Source organism: Somniosus microcephalus, chromosome 21 (genome assembly GCF_052327205.1).
Source record: "Somniosus microcephalus isolate GS21.2 chromosome 21, FLI_Smic_1.0, whole genome shotgun sequence".
NCBI lineage: Eukaryota > Metazoa > Chordata > Chondrichthyes > Squaliformes > Somniosidae > Somniosus > Somniosus microcephalus.
This window is the reverse complement of record NC_141007.1, coordinates 35,370,031-35,387,864: the sequence shown is the minus strand read 5'-3', so window position 1 is coordinate 35,387,864 and position 17,834 is coordinate 35,370,031. Positions and strand designations below refer to the sequence as shown.

Genomic DNA, 17,834 nt, shown 5'->3' with positions numbered 1-17,834 from the left:
GTCTAACATTGCCCCTATTGGTTATATTTTTGACTTTTTTAGCAAAATTATTGACTGGCTAAAAAAAATAACATTGTTTCAACTTTACTGCCTATTCATGCACAAGAAGGCGAGCCTTTCATTTTGAAACTGGAGTGAAGAAATCCAGATTTTGTTTCATTTTTGTGTGAACTTGCTTTTTGGTTATCTTTTATATTTATTATGAATGCCATCTTTAATATAAACAAGGAAGATCTGAAACAATACAGGTAAATAACTTACAATCTGGAGTTATTTATTCAAACTTTTTAAACGTAGTTCTCAAATTTTGGCGAGTTCAGTAATGTATGGACGATTGGGACACCACATTACATTCCTAGAGATAAGTGAACAAATATATGCTGGAAATTTGATTTATTTCCTCATTGTTTGGTTGGTTTAGCCTGTTCATTTAGATTGCTACAAGCTAATGGTAAGCTGTGCAGTGACATCTGTTTTATTTTAGGCTATTATTTTTCATTAGCATGATTTAAATCTGGGTTTAAATGGCAACTTTATTTCCAAATCTTTGGCTGTTAATTAAACAGGACTGCTTGTGGTATCAACCGAGCTCATTTGGGATAACGGCGCTATCTGTGACCTTTTTACTGTACAGTATTTAATGGTATTTCTTGATTGGGGAAAATCAGATAATTTTGGCTTTAGTCACAACACCAGTTAATACTGTTTGGGCTCGAGTTGTTTAGTTTATGGTGCTCTTTGACATCTTTATATGCGCAGTACAAAGATTAAAGTAAAATTGCATACATGCCATATTTGCATGTTTATAATGAGCCTGAATTGGCCTCTTGGCTACAGTTAGTGTGTGGTTATGAGACCAGGAAAAAAAGGGAGTGGTGATATTTTGAAAGACGTTTTCGTACCCTCGGCCAAAAAAGTGTAATTTAACCATGATTTTTAAGTGGTTATGTTTGTTTTATTCCACACTGGGCCGCTTTCATCAGACTTGTGTACACCGTGCAGTAACTTTGTCCATACTAATGGTTTCCTAAATTGAAATCGCAGTCTTGACTGGCATTGACTTTACAGTATGTCTTTTTGTGAGAAGGCGCAAAAAAACCATCTATTTGAGAACTGCACAAGAGAAAATCTTAGCTGATCAACCAAGAAGCGGACTTAAAAATATCCACTTAAGTTAAATGTGGACAGTATCATTCTGCCCTGTTGCATGCACAGGAAAAATAGTTCTTGAATCTTTTTATATATTCCGCATAAATGAAGTCCGAATTCCTGCCTTTAACATGAAAATATGCTGAAAGAACAGGTTGTTAACCTGATCCCAGACCAAAGCCAGTCTTCAGCCATCTGCCAGATGGTGTATAATGATTTTCCTCCTTCACACTGCCACACTCCACACTGCTTTATTAAATTTTGGCTTCTTTCAAAAATGAGCAGAGGTTTCTGTTTTTTTAAATTTACGTCCCCAAAAATACTGAGGTATCACTTAACAAATTTAGCTCTTATTTTATTTCTCCGACTCGGCATTATTCCCCAGCTGACCCCATTAGATGATATTTGGGCTCCATAACCTGGGTGACTTCAGAGGTATGGAGAAATATGACAATCTATAAAGTTGAATGACCATCGAATATTTTTCTCGGTCTTTCCATCATTGCCAGTAGCACTAGCACACAAAGGAGAAACTCTTTATAGATCAGTATGATTGTTTGTTTATTCCTGCATGGCTGCCCCTAAGTAAATGGAGAAAATTTAGTAACATTAGTGTATTTTATTACTGCCGCCAAATAAAATACCCGTTTATCACTGGAGGTAACTATGTTTGCTCTGTAGGAGGGTATGTTGTTTGGCAACAGTATGTGTGTGCTGAACAGAGCTACTCTTGGAATGTGCAGCCCTTTAGTTTGCTGCATTCGCAGCAGTGGTTCTTCGAACTATTCTCCAGAACAGTACAGCTTTCCACATATGGAGCTTTTGCAGGAACCTGATCTGATTAGGTGGAAAATTGAAATTAGTGCTATGCTTTGCAGTTTTACTATATGCACTGATTAGAAACCTGCCAGGCCACTGTTCCACGTTTCTTGGAAACTAACTGAAGAACATAGGCCAAGGAGCAAGTTGCCCACTTGTGCTCTAGGCCACAGGATGCTTATGGCCTGGCAGCCTGTACAGAGAAAGGAAAACATAAGAATAGAGGGATTTCTCCCCCTTCAGAAGAGCTGGGGAGTTATCCCTGGTGTCCTGGCCAATATTTATCCCACAATCAACATAACAAAAACAAATTATCTGATCATTATCATATTGTTGTTTGTGGGAGCTTATTGTGCAATTGGCTGCTGCGTTTCCTATATTACAACAGTGACTACACTTCAAAAGTGCTTCAATGGCTATAAAGCACTTTGGGAAGTCCTGAGGTCATGAAAGGCGCTATATAAATGCAAGTCTTTCTTTCTGTCTGTCTTTCATTGCCCTGCAAGTGGAAATATCATCTCTACGTCTATCCTATCAAACACTTTTATAATCCTAAAGACCTCTATCCGGTCACGCCTCAGTCTTTTTTTTTCTAGATTGTTCTTTCGTTGAATACTGTATTGTAGGTTTCTGTATATGGATTACAGCAATAAATGGACTTTGTAAAGAAAAATGATTGGGCACATAAATTACAGATTTTAATTGAGGTATCCTAGACATCGACGTCTGCCCTTGTTGACATTAGGCTCCCGAGGTATGGAAAGTGGTCCACGTTGTCCAAGACCTTGTCGTGGATTTTGATAATCCGGGGCAGGTTGGTAGAGGACCTTTGTCTTACGGATGTTTAGTGTGAGGCCCATGCTCTCGTACGCTTTGGTGAAGGTGTTGCTGATTGTTTGGAGTTCGACCTCCGAGTGTGCGCAGATGCAAGTGTTGTCTGCATAATGTAATTCGACAACAGAGGATGGGACGACCTTGGATCTGGACTGGAGGCGACGGAGGTTGAATAGTTTCCCGTTTGTTCTGTAAATTAGCTCCAGCTCCACTCCAGCGGGAAGCTTACTGAGGGTGAGATGGAGCATTGCAGCCAGGAAGATCGAGAAGAGCGTTGGTGCGATGACACAGCCTTGCTTGACCCCGGTCCATATGTGATTTGGGTCATAAGAACATAAGAATTAGGAGCAGGAGTAGGCCATTTGGCCCTTCGAGCCTGCTCCGCCATTCGATGAGCTCATGGCTGATCTTCTGCCTCAACTCCATTCACCGGCCCTATCGCCACATCCCTTGATGCCTTTACTAGTCAGAAATCTATCGACTTCTGTTTTGAATATACCCAATGACTGAGCCTCCCCAGCCCTCTGGGGTAGAGAATTCCAAAGATTCACCACCCTCTGTGTGAAGAAGTTTCTTCTCATCTCAGTCCTGAGTGGCCTACCCTTTATCCTGAGGCTGTGGCCCCTGGTTCTAGACTCCCCAGCCAAGGGAAACATTCTCCCAGCATCCACCCTATCAAGCCCTGTAATAATTTTGTATTCTTCAATGAGATCCCCTCTCATTCTTCTGAATTCAAGAGAATACAGGCCTAGTTTACTAAATCTCTTCTCATACGACAGTCCCGCCATCCCAGGAATCAATCTCGTGAACCTTCATTGCACTCCCTCTGGTGGAACCGTTGGTCAGGATCACGGCTTGCATGTTGTCGTGAAGCAGGCGGAGGATGGTGACAAACTTTTGAAGGCAGCCGAATTTGTGGAGGACCCTCCATAATCCCTCACGGTTGACAGTGTCGAAGGCCTTTGTGAGGTCAAAGAAGGCCATGTACAACGGTTGGCGCTGTTCCCTGCATTTCTCTTTTGTAATTGACGTGCAGTGAAGATCATGTCCATTGTGCCCCTTAGTGGGCAGAATCCGCATTGCGACTCTGGGAGGAGCTCTTCAGCCACCGGGAGAAGGCGATTGAGGACTGACGTTGCAAGGGCAGACATCGATGACTAAGTCCAACACCGCCTTCAGTGTGCCAGTGCAGCCTTTGGTCACCTGAGGAAGATAGTGTTTGAAGACCAGGACCTCAAATCCAGCACCAAGCTCCTGCTCTACAGAGCAGTAGTGATACCCGCCCTCCTGTATGCCTCAGAGACATGGACCATTTACAGCAGACACCTCGAAGCACTGGAGAGGTACTACCAACGCTGCCTCCGCAAGATCCTGCAAATCCATTGGCAGGATAGGCGCACCAACGTCTGTGTTCTCGCTCAGGCCAACATCCCCAGCATCGAAGCTTTGACCATGCTCGATCAGCTCCGATGGACGGGTCACATCGTCCGCATGCCCAATATGTGAGACTCCCAAAACAAGCGCTCTACTCGGAACTCCGACACGGCAAGAGAGCCCCAGGTGGGCAGAGGAAATGCTTCAAGGACACCTCAAAGCCTCCTTGAAAAAGTGCAACATCCCCACTGACACCTGGGAATCCCTGGCCCAAGACCACACAAAGTGGAGGGGAAGTATCTGGGAAGGCACCGAACACCTCGAGGCCTAGAAATTCACTATAGCCCCGTTTGGGACACCAGCCTCGCCAGGGCGCTAAAAGTAGCGCCCCGGAAGCAGTCGCGACCGCCCGCTGGAAATTCAGCTGGAGCGCCCCAGAGGGAAGCGCGGTGCTACTGGAGACCTTCCTCCCCTTCTTCAAGGGGAGGGGCCTTGTGCAGCGCGATCTGGGGCCCAGCTGGGCCCCCGAGGATCGAGTGCCGGCAAAAGAGCCTGGCACCGAGGAGAAGTGCCGGGCTCTTGGAACGCAGTCGGCACTCCGTTGGGGGGGGGGGGGGGCTCAGGAGGCTGGGGACGGCAGCGCGGAAAGGTGCTGGCAGGCGGCCAGCAACAAAAATGGCCGCCCTGCACCTCCTTTAATTAGCGCCTCTACCGCCGCAGGTAGGCCCCCCCTGAACCGGTCGCACATAGCGTCCGGCGTTAAAGCAGGGGGCGCATCTAAATATCGCGATCAGGGCGTCGGGGCACTGCGCACACCGATGACGTCATCGGTAGCGGCGCAGCGCTAACGGCTAACGCCGCCATTAGCGTCCTGCTGAATTTAGCGGGAGGCATGGCCAGTGGCTTCCGACCCACTTAGCGCCCTCTTAAGGCGCTAACGGGTGGCGCAGCCCACTGAATTTCTAGGCCCAAGTCTCTTCACTGGGAGCAAGTGGAAGCCAAGCACCCCACCCACCCCTTCCCCCACCTGTGACAGAGACTGTAGGTCCTGCATTGGACTCGTCAGTCACCTAAGAACTCATATTTTTAATGTGGAAGCAAGTCATCCTCTGTTCCGAGGGACTGCCTAAGAAGAAGGATCCTAAACAGTTATGATGCACATAAATGCATTCATAGACGTTACAACACTGAAACCGGCCATTCAGTGCAACCAGTCTGTTGGTGTTCACCCTCTATGTGAACAAATAATTCTAATCACATTTACCTACCCTGTTCTCGTATCCCTTCAACCTCTTTTCCTTCATCCACCTATCCAATGTTAACATAGTTTCTGCCTCAACCACCAACCCTGAAAGTAAATTCCACAGCGCCTCAATTCTCTGAAGTTTCTCCTGCTCTCTGTTCTAAATCTCTGATATTTACAGAACAATATTTGTAGAGTAGTGGGGCATGGAACACACCTGAAGTTCCCGACATGGTGAATTTTGTCATTGTGGAGATGGAGAAAAGGACCTCAACAAAGTGGCAGTTAGTAAAAATGTAAAACTGGAATGAAATTAAAAAATATATTTTATTTCACGTTTAGAATTAAATCAGTTATATTTTTCCAGGAAGATCATTAAAAACTGTTAAAATAGAGTTAAGCAGCTTTAAAGAAATCATAACTACAGTATTATTGTTCATTTGTTTTGGTTTTGCAGATTTGCTGGTGCATATTGGTATTTTGTAGAAAAACTCCTGCTAAAGTTGTACCCTTAATAGAATAAGGACTTTGTGGCGGTACCACTGGTTGTCCCTTACATTGAGACACATAATTCCCTTTAACTTACTTATGTATGTATAACTTACCTGTTGGGGCCGTTGCCCCTTTAACTTACCTGTTAGGTCGCCTCTTAAAGGGGCAACGGCCGAACGCGCTGACGGCACGCATCACGTGACGCATGCGCGCCGGCCGCCGACCCGACTCCGTCTTCCAAGACGGCCGCCGGCACAGCCCGGCCTACTGCGACTTCGGCTGCATCGGCCAGCCGACGGGAGCGACGCAATCTTCCGCCCCCGCGGCAAGCACCGGCACAGCCCGGCCTCGCGACCTCGGCCTCAGCGGCCAGCCTCCGTACCGGGAGACGCGCTGACGCAACGACGCGGTCACGTGACGCCCCAAGCGCGGGCAAATGCGACGACGCGATCACGTGACGCCCAAGGCGCGGGAACACACAGCAGAGCGTGATGACGTCATCACGCTCTCCACAGGACTGCGAACTCAGTCCTCGTGGAGTCCCCGCTGGGACAAGACCTACACCACGGTGCTCCTACAGTCAGCCATCTTACCTGCTATCTTACCTGCTGTAATTAGCCTGTTCCTGTAAGTAAACAACTTATTTATAGTTCGTCGAAGTCAAACTCTCTTATTTAGTGGCGATCTACACGAACCGCTACAACTTAATAGAATATACGTGAATGTACACCTGCATGTACCGCTTTTTAAAATACTTATCTATATACTCTTGCATGTGTAATAGCTTCATAAAATGTGAATGTACTTTCTTGCGAATCCATTTTTTTTAAAACCCACTAAGTAGCTTAATGTTGGCACTGGGCCTTGCATTTCTCCAGGCAAATTGGTTAAAGTTTGACTTTCTTTATGTGCAAAGTAACCAACTAATATCAAAAGCACTGGATATAAAGTGTGGGGCAAAAGTGATTTGCTTTGAAGTACTTGCAGAGGTTTGCTGCTAAATCAGAGGTCGCAGTATAAGCCATGTGGTCTTTAGTTGGTACCAACCTTTGTCTCGAGCTCACCGATTTCATGGTGAAGCGTAGCAATGTGCAACACTAGCAGACTGCATCTGTTTCAGTACAGCCATATGCTAAAAATACAATCGTGGGAAAAGCTTAAAGGCTAAACTTCAACTCCAAACATAATACATAAAATGAAATCAAATAAATTATATAAATAACTGACTGTATCACCCAACATCTGCTTTAAAGGGATTTTCCCTGGTCCTGACTGAAGCACAATCTCTGAAATCCTGATAATGAACTTTTTTGTCCCATTAGTAAATAACAATAAGGCCCAACTCTATAAGGAATAGTTCAGAATAATAACAAAAGGTGAATGTGGATGAAAAACTAAGGAACAGAATTTAACATAAGCCTTGCAACAAAAAATCAAAAACAAACCACCAAATTACATAAAAATCCTTTTTTAATGACTTTTTATCATCTGCTTTTCCAGAATTGGCGCATTTGCCTTAACCTCCAGTCTACTTACATTTAAGTGGTTCACAGCTGCTACAGTGAAGACGGATTGGGATAAGGTGCCTGTGGCTATTCTTAAATAAATGAAATAGTTTCTTTACCAACATCTTGGGATTACTCGTGCAGCTCAAAAGTCTTTCCAAGTAATCAAGAGAATCTTTGGTAGGACAATGGAGCTACTGTGAATCTTGAAAGTGACTGCCAGGAAAAAAACTTTCTTGAAGCATAGTTAGAATCTGCCACAAACCGTGGAAACCACAACAAGAACCACTGTAACCGACAATAGTGATGTTAACTGGAACAGAAACCTGGCTGTAAAGTATGCAATTTAAAAAATGCTAAATGATTAAATGTAAAGATGTACATGACAGTAGAATGGTGCATCATCATTAAATAGTATCCCATAATTGTGGCACAAAGTTAGTAACATAGCTATTGGATTATTAGTGAATTGGATGCTTTTGGTGGTACATCAGTAAAATGCTTTGTCTGCTATTAAACCAGTATTTAGGTTTGAACAAATTCCACTGGTGCATTTGTCGGTGGACCATGCAACCTCTTGACTAAGGAAGATAATTTGGATGTAGATTGATTTCGGGAAACAAAAGTCATCCTAATTGAAGTTTTTTTAGGATTATTTTTAAATCAATGTTTGCAAAATGAGTTACACAGATGAATCAATTTAATATTTGCCGTAGTAAACTATAGGGGTAGAGAAAATTGTCACAGAAAATTTACTATATTATTGGACCTGATTTCTCCCCCCTTCACTACAGTCTAGTTTTTTTTATTCCTTTCCTCATCCTTGGAGAGTAAACAAGCTGTAGAGAGTTGAAGCAAATGAATGTAAACATTTAACTTAATAAAGCCAATGATTGTGTTTCTGTTTCAGCACCCAGCTACACCTGCCAAACTAATCCTGCTTTACTAAAACCAGCAACAAATGCACACCTCCTTCGTTGCTCCTTAATTTCTACATCACCGTATTTATGACCTTAACTTTTAATAATGGCAGATTTAGTTACCATTTGAATAACTAACCACAACATTTTGTGGAACTAGATCAAGTCACTAATGGTGTTTTTTTTTTCTCCCCTTCCCCTCCTTTCAGGCTGTCCTGTGCCATGCAGCATTTCTTAACCTGCTCCCAGATCTCTGCCAGTGTGTCACTTAAATCAGCTGCCAAGAAGCAGCAGAGTAGCCTGGGACCGGTGGTCAAGGGATATGAAGATAGTGCAGGAAGGTGGAGTTGAAGTACAGGAAACTCTTTGGTATCCGGCACCGACGGGACCGGCGTGTTGCCGGTTGATCAAAAATTCCGGATGACGGAGAGGGTTATCTACCGAGGCTATTTTTAACAAAGAAAAATAATTTAAAAAAATCAAGAAATGTGCAGTATACAGTAATTGGGTACTCACCTACAGAATGTTGTGTTAAATGGATGGTGGAAGATGCTTGATTAAGTACAGTACTGCCAGTTGAGGGTAATGCAATGCAATGACTACCAGCAGCGTGGGAGACACACAGTATCCCTGTAAAATGGCAGATCAGAAGAGACTACCGGCAGCGCGGGAGAATCGGACTCCTGTTACAGGGGTATTGAGGTGTTCCGACTTCCGACAGTGCCAAGAAGCCGAGTAGTGGCAATTTGGAGAACTTCCCCCACTGACTAACTCGGCCACCGCGGGAGACTCGGACTCGGCAACATTGCCAGTTATTGAGGTGTTGTTTTTGGAGTGAGAATTTTGCCGTTTAAACGAGAGTTTCCTGTATAAGATCAGCCATGATCTTATTGAATGGGAGAGCAGGCTCGAGGGGCCATATGGCCTATTCCTGCTCCCATTTCTTATGTTCTTATGAGTGTAGACTGTAGGGCAGAGTTTTGAAGCCTCAAAATGGTGCAGCACCAAAAATACATGATCCAGTGTTGCTGACGCAGTTTTACCTAATCATGATGGCATCAGACACATTATTTGAAGGCTGTAACTATTTGTAACACCAAAGTTCTGATTGGTCCCCTTGGAGGGCAAGACCAGATTTCTGATTGGTCCCCTTGGAGGACAAGACACACCCAGCAGTTTGTTTGGGATGTGTAATTAGATCCTGCCCCCCCTGCTGGCCACCAACTGATCCCCTGACCTTCTCCACACGGAGCCGAGGAAAGCGTGGCGCTGCAGGCCGCAACTGCAGCGCGGTTGGGTACTGCGCATGCGCAGCTCCGGTATACAGCGCACATGCGCAGAATGCCACAGTGGTGTTCGTGCAAATAATCACAGCATTATTTGAAAGCAAGAAACCAAATCCATCTTTCATGAATCCTGAAAAATATTTTTGCTTATAAATTAGTCTCTTATAATAACATGATGAATAAAGAATGTCCCCAAAGAAATAAATGTGATTATCAAGCTGTTGTTTGTGTGATTTTAATTACTAAACTGTGATAGTAAAAATTGATCTCAGTCCTTTTATTTTAGGAAAACACTTATAGGCCACAGAATTCTCCAAATTTCTAATTAAATTTATTTGTCAGATACTGTAAGAAATTTCTTTGAGAGTGATGTAACTGTCACAGCGACTGAAATACTCAGTTTAGACCTGGTGCAATGCTACTAGTTCAACCACAGAAGCTCACACAAAGAAGTGCACGCACACACACGCCAAATGCGACTTTGAGCAGCCACTTTGGCCTCAACACTGGCAGAAGACAGAAAAAAAAATCTGAATTATAACAATCTACATTTATATAACGTTCCTCATGCAAAAGAGAATCTCCAAGGGGCAGCAAGAGACACGGAAGGAAATTAAGAACTTTAGGTAAGGAGACTGCATGCATGATCAGAGAAGCTTTTAGGAGGCTTTTAAAGGCAGAGAGAGGTTTTCTAAAACCACTCTGCCTCGCTCTCTGTCCCTCAACAGGAAAACACGGCAGTGATTTCATATACAGCAGTGCTCCCACCCACCCCCCAAACAACCGTGAGATGAATTACTGGTTAGTAGTGTTGGTTGAGGGAAGGTCTAGCTAGTCATGTTTGCAGCAAATAGCTCCTGTTTCCTTATTGATTTATGTTGTTGAGTGTAGTATAATCAAACCCATTCCAGGTAAAAAGTTCTATGAATAACACTTGTATTTTTCTTTCCTGACAGGTATTGATTACAAGACGACAACAATTCTGTTAGATGGACGTCGGGTGAAATTACAACTCTGGTAGGTGCCTTGCAACAGTGATGGATAGAAGCTAATTCTTGCATCTATCTTCTTGCAGCCTGAGGATTTGTTTCACACACTCTCCAATCAGGTTTATACTGCCTAAGTGTAATGAAGAGGTTTCCAAACATAGTAGAAGGGGAGCTGTTTCAGGAAGGAGCTTTTTATAGAAGTCAGCCAGGAATTCTTCCAGGCCTGGAACCTTGCCACATTGTAAGGACTGAAAACCTGAATAACCTTCTTCAAGGTGATGGGAAAATTCAGCAGAGCAGAGTTTTAATCACGGCAAGTGGAGCTGTACGTTGCAACTTATAGAGCTCATAACAGAAATTACAAAATTCAGAGTTAATGTCTAAAGACTCTGAGATCACCATTAGGATAGTTCCACTCGAGGCATGGGGAAGGAGCCGATCCAGCTTATCTCCATGCTCGTAAAAGCTTTCCAGTTAGACCTTCCAAAAGCAAGTTCAATGCCATCTAGAAAACATCAAACAATTCTCAAGTCCAGCTAGCTTCATAGGTAGATTTTAACCTTTGAATCCATTCTCTGAAATTGATCTTTCCACACAAACCTACCTTCTCTGGGAGCATGCTCTGTCCCAGGGGTACGGTTAAACTCCAGAAATGAAGGCAGACTTTCCTGAATCTCCTGCAGATCTCAAAGAATGTAGACATTAAATCACCATCTACTAGACTTTTCTAGAAGCTCCAGTATATCCAGACTAAAGGCCACTGGAGCATGATCTGAAAACCCTATTAAGCCAATTGACCAGGAGGTACCCATAGAGACCAGGACTCAAGTCAATCCTACAGTGGATTGGAATAAACCATTGTGTTGAAAGGGGTTGGATTAAATTTACAGTACACATCCGCAAAGGTAAATGCCCCACTCCTGCAAGAAAGCAGCACCATTCACAGAGGAGGTGAACTACTCCCTGATAGTTCATCTAATCTGGGATTTAAGACGGTCAAAATTGCCACCCACTGTTGTAGTTGAACAAAGGAGCAAAACGAACAAAGTGCTCTGAGATCAATGTGAGAGAATTGCTGTTAGCAACATAGATATTAGGAAGTCTATTGGGCATGTTCGACAGACAGGCAAAAGACCACAAAGTAACAATTCTGCTTGTTTACTTAGACACAACCCCAAAAGAGAGGTTTAAATAAGCATAGTGATTCCTCCCCCTGCCTCCCTCTAACTTGGATGAGTGACGAGAAGCAAAAATGAGTGGCTACTCCGCTATGATGGAGCTTCTCGCATTTTTCTTCCTTGGTAAAGACAGATGCAAAGTACTCATTTAGTACCTCAGCCATGCCCTCTGCCTCCATGCATAGGTCTCCTTTCTGGTCCCTAATTGGCTCCACCCCTCCTCCTACTACCCATTTACGATTTATATGCCTATAGAAGACTTGGATTCCCTTTTATGTTAGACTGGCCAGGAGAACATTGGCGTAGTCGAGTCTGGAGGTTTAAAAAAAAAAAGATGGATGATGGGCTGAGGCAAGGTCGGAGATGAGCGATATTACAGAGGTGGAAGTAGGCGGTTTTGGTGATAGTGAGGATATGGGGTTGAAATATGGATGTAGGATGCCGAGGTTGCAATCATTCAGGCTCCGCCTCAGACAGTGGCCAGGGAGGGGGATGGAATCGGTGTGTAGAGTTTGTGGCGAGGGCCGAAGACGATGGCTTTGGTGTTCTCTATATTTAATTGGAGGCAATTTCTGCTCATCCAATACTGGATGTCAGACAAGCAGTGTGTCAAATCAGAGGCAGTCATTTCCCCTCTTGTTCCTAATCCCCTTATCTGCAGCCATATAGGAAGGCCATGATGGTCATTGAGCTGCTGAAAGTTGAGGGAGGCTAAAAAAATATATAAAATAAACTGCTGACAAGGAAGCTTTTTAAATCCTTTCGATACCTTCTGTATCTTAGCCTTGTGGCAGTGGGGGAAGGGAATGCAAGCTTTCACTTTTCACTCTCCTTTCTTGGTTCATTTTTATTTTATCTTTACCTTCTCGCTTGCTTCTCCTATCCTATATATTTTATTCCTTTTGATTTTTATTAAAATTTCCTTTTCCTGATCTTTCAGCAATGTCACTGCCACATATGGAGGTTTGCAGAAAGGAGGGAGCAGTGCACTGAAGCAGTGGGATGCCACTGACATTATTCTATCTCACGCTGAACTCCAGATGCTGAGTTGGAGAAGGCCAGGAGAGACTGCTGAGTTTGTTGGAGACCACAGACAGAATAGGAAGTAGGCCACTGGGGGGGATGTAGAGAAGATTTTTTTTTAATGCAGTGTTGTAAATAAATACAATTCCCAACTGGGGATGCTTGGCTGCAAAAAAAAAAAAATGAAAAAACAGCAAAGCTGCCAGGTTGGCAACGGCTCAGCATAGCTTAACAAAACAGTGTGGTACTGATTTTATACAATAGCAAATATCTATCATTTTTGTTTGTTGCCACCCAGACCACTGGATTGAATTATAGATTTGTTGTGCTATTAGCTATCTGTTCTGTGATTTGGATGTTGTGATTGGATTTGACTTTGGTTTAGTGAAGGGTTCAGCTGTAATAATGTAGAGTTATACATACATGCAGGCAGTAACTGCATTACCAAACAACGCAATATTAGATGATACCCATACAGCAGTAAATGGCTGATTCTACATTGAGATTCCCTATGTTTGAAAAACAAACTTTTAGGGTTCCCATCTATCATGTTTGTTTTTCAAAATGTAATAATATGAAATAGTGCTTGTCAAGGAATTAAGTTGCTCTTTCTCCTGATGCTTTATTTCCAATTCAAGATTAAATTGTATGTTTTTCAAAAAAAAAAAATAGGTACACAGTCACACACCAATTCAGTGCATGCCACTGCAGTAACTAAGGTTAATTACTGCAGGAAGAGTTTGCCTGGAGTGGAATTTGTGAGTTGATAAATATTAGAAACCTGTTTGATAAAGAATTTTGATTTTTGGAAGTAGTTTAAATAAAACTGTAATTTCACAGAAACTGGTAGCATTCCTGTTTATTACAAGCTTGACAGCCATAATAGATTTAGAGGGAGAGTCCTTCGGGAATATATTTAGATATATCTTTTACTTCTAGTATAGCTTCTCAGTTCCTCTATATTATCATAATTCTGGTAATTGTATAGTTAATTTTTTTAAGTGGAATTTGTATTTGCACTGTATGTCATTGCTAACTTATTCATAGTTCCTTAATACAGCAAAAACTCTCAGATAGAAATGTTACACATGGAAGTACAAGAGAGAGGTGTTTTTTTTTCTGTTCCAACAAATGAGCTGTATTTAAACCCATAAAAGAAAGTGGAGTTTAAAATGGTTAGCTTAAGAAGCTCCTTTCTTTGTATGAAATTTTCAGAATGTAGTTTACCTCTAGGTAGATTATATGAATTTTGATGACATTCATTTGGTTTCTGCATAAATGTCATTTTCTCGCAGAACTTTGCATTACTGGGTTCCTGCATATCCCATATACCCAGACACTGTCAGCAGATACCTGATGTGCTTAAGGGGATTCGGGTGATGAGCAAGCTTCCTGCATTCCAAATGTGCTTTTGACTCTTCACTTGATATTTATCCTCCCTGCTCGTTCAATGTGCCTCAATAAAATAGTGTTGTTTCCTCCTATTTAAGTTCATAGACTAATTATAGGGCACGCGGGAGGCTCGGGCAGCCCTGCTTCCCAATAGCATCGTCAATGTGCTAGATTGCCTCCTTCAAGCAGACTCAAATAGCACGGATGTTAACTGTAACCGATGCAAGGGTATAATGTTTTTTTCTCTTTTTTAAACTTTTCCTGTCAATCTATATTGCTCTCATCTTTCATTCCATCACTCAGCAGAATAGAGTTTTATGAAGGCTTATGAAGCAAGTGGCATGAAGGATATTGTAGAATCAGAGGTGTGAAGCATGTGGCAAGGGAAAATTGATGTTATGTTTCCAAAGATCTCATTAGTCCAGAGTAACTACATAAGCATTAAGGTACTAGCTGGGGAGCCCCGCGTTGCGAGGGCAATTTTGGGGCGCTTGGTCTCCCTGCCCCTGTGTGTCCCCCCTCTCCCTGTCATGTCCTCTCCCTGTCCTATCCCTCCCTCCCCTCCCCCCTCTCCCTCCCCTCCTCTCCCTCCCTCCCCTCCCCTGTCCCTCCCTCCCTCCCCCACCCCCACACCTACCCTCCCCTCCCCCACTCCCCTCTGTCCCTCTCTCCGGCCCCTCCCCCTGCCTAGCGCCTGAGGCCCGGAGCTGAGGTCCCCGCGTATCGCGCGGCTGATGGACGGCCGCTGTGGGCGGGCGGGCGGCGCGAGCCCCCCGCGATTTCCCGAGGCTCGCCACCCCCCCGCGATTTACCGAGGCTCTCCCCGCCCCCCCCCCCCCCCCATTAAATTGTTATTTAATTCCCTAACACATCATTAAAATATTTACCTTAGTTCCCTAACACACAAAGTGTGGGGGGAAAAATTGTGAAAAATCAACATGGCGGCCACTCACCTCGGTTCAGAAGGATAAGGCCCGCCCACACACGCACCGATTGGTCGACCGGTCAGGTCACCGAAGCGTAGGATTGGTCAATCGTCGAGTCACTCGACACTCAACTGTAGGAAGGAACCCGCCGTCCGATTGGTGGACCTCGACGTCACACGGTCGCTAATGAGATGCTAATGAGCGGAACGCTGAACGTTTTTGGGATACCGCGGGTGGGATTTTTGTCTGGCCGAAACGTAAATACGCCTATGACCGGTCCGGAATCGCAAGCTTTCTTTTGAGGCGACGCGCGCGTCGGTACGCTCTAAGTTTCAAACGTATAGAGAACGGACAGACAGACATCGGGACAGACAGAAGAGCCGCTTTATATATATATAGATTATGATCATTTGGTTATAACCATAATAATCACATGTTGCTACCTCACTCCTCCTCCCACCATGCTCTGAATTTGTTTTAGTTTAGAGGTGAGGGTTTTCAGCCAACTGAAATACAATGGCCCAGAATTTGCAATGGGTAATAATAGCAAACGAACAGCATTCACTGTCATTACCACTTTAAAACTGACCGCAACGTCAGGATGTAGCGCATGCGCATCCTAACACGGGAATCCTGAAGTTGCGGTCTGTCGTTCGCTGCTCTGACACTGGCTGCGCTTTTTTTCTTAAAGTTTGTTCATCTTTATTTCAGGTTTGCCGTTGCCCCATGTTAGAGCCCCAATCTTTGTTTTGCGCTCTCTCTAACATTTTTTTAAAAGTTGGAACCAAAGGAGCTTACCCACTTCCTGGTTCACTGTCTGTGAGAATTCTGCCTTTTGATGGCTGCTTAGACAGCTTGTTGATGTCACAGCAGCTCATGTTAGGGATTCCTTATTTACTTGCGTGGATTTCAGTTATGCGTCAGAAAAGCCGAACTTCTCGCCGCAGATTGTGAGATCTTTGTGGGAAGCTGACTTCCGCGCCAGCGGCGAACGCCTTTGCTTCACCGCTGACCGCAAATTACAGGCCAATGTGTACAGTAAGGAAGTAATTTGCGATTTTGAGTTTCATTCATCAGGTAATCGCTGAAATTGAATTAACTACCATTTGTAAACTGTGCTTTTCCCATGGGAGGGGAAATTAAGACTCTGCACTCCTTGATCACATCTGGTTTCCCCCCACATCTGCTCAGACATGACAACATTATAATTTCCTTGGCCCTAAGCTCTGGAATTCCCTGCCTAAACCGCTCCGCCTCTCTACCTCTCTTTCCTCCTTTAAGATGCTCCTTAAAATCTACCTCTTTGACCAAGCTTTTGGTCACCTGCCCTAATTTCTCCTTATGTGGCTCGGTGTCAAATTTATTGTCTTATAATACTCCTGTGAAGCACCTTGGGACGTTTTACTGCGTTAAAGGTGCTATATAAACACAAGTTGTTGTTGTTACTACTACTACTCCCTTATCTCCACACTGACCTCACCAGAATAATCTCTTCTGTGAGGTTCATCTCCTACTTCCTTGTCCTCCACTCATTCCAGCTCCTAAGTATTTAACTATCCCTCCATGGCCCAATGCTCGCCGACATCATCAACTGCTGTTATGAGATCGGGGAAACCCAGAAGAATGGGCTTCCCGAACGTCCTACAGTGTTTAACTGCAGGACTCCTTCAAATATTTTTCTGTCAGTTTCCTGTCCAATGCGGGGTGGGGGGGGGGAATGGGGAATGCGTCTCCAACCCACCTCGTACGTGTCCATTGCTGTTTTTACAGCAGGGGGTTTTGTTTCGTGTGAGTGTCCCACCTTGGAGAAGTAGGACGCTTCATTAACATATTTAAATCAGGCACCCACTGCAATTAGGAGCCTGATTTTAATTTAACAGTTGTCGCGCCGTTTTCCCCAGGGCTCGGGAAACCTGGCAATGAAAGGGAGGTGGGCGCTGCTGGCTCAAGAAGGCAAGTGCCTTTTACAGCACTTCTTTGGGGCCAGGAGGAGCAGGAGTGCTTCCCCGGCCCCTCAAGGAAGCCTTCGGCCTCCCCTCTGCCGATCACATCCTTTCTGCCGTGCCACAATCACAGACCTTCCTACCCCCATTTCCCGCCCCGCCCCCAACCACCCAAGCCCTTCTGTCTCGCTCCCTCCATGGGTGGCCAATCTCCCTTCCCCTCCCCCAAGCCCCAATCTCTCACCCCCAATTGCCGGGGACCGTCTGCTGCTGGTTTTTCCCGGCCAGCCTGTCAATTTGGCCGGCTGCCGGGCGGGAAATGGAAGCAAAAAATTATAATGTCCCCAGCCTTGCCGGGTTGTTACTGCCCTCCTCCCGCATCTTCACTGCCTCCCCGTAAATATCGAGGCCTATAAGGCTCTGCTGCTACCTCAGCCCTAGTGCCACTGAAACTCAGCCACACCTCCAGACTTAATTTTGCCATGCTCCTCTCACCACACTACCCTACAAGAACAGCATCTCCTCCAGAACTCCGCTACACTCATCCTATCCCACGCAAAGTTGCACTATTTATCATCCCTATCCTTGCTGACCTTCATCTACCAACAGATCAACCTTCAAAATCCTTAGCTTTATCTTCAAATTGCTATGCAGCCTCTCTTTTCACTACCTTTGTAATTCTCCCAACCTTTGTACTTCCTCTAGCCCTACATATCTACCCTCGCCCTCCACTTTTCTAATCCTCATCTATTACACATTCC

At 44.4% G+C, this 17,834-nt stretch overlaps 1 protein-coding gene across 2 annotated transcripts in view; it reads left to right on the top strand.

The window, feature by feature from the left end:
* The window catches only part of LOC147102701 (ras-related protein Rab-40B), a 78,993-nt gene that overhangs the window by 35,417 nt on the left and 25,742 nt on the right, over positions 1-17,834 (top strand). For both annotated transcript variants that reach the window (XM_085963423.1, XM_085963424.1), the window contains one exon: positions 10,579-10,639. In XM_085963423.1, the coding sequence (XP_085819549.1) occupies positions 10,579-10,639 (61 nt within the window). The remainder of the gene's footprint in view (positions 1-10,578; positions 10,640-17,834) is intronic.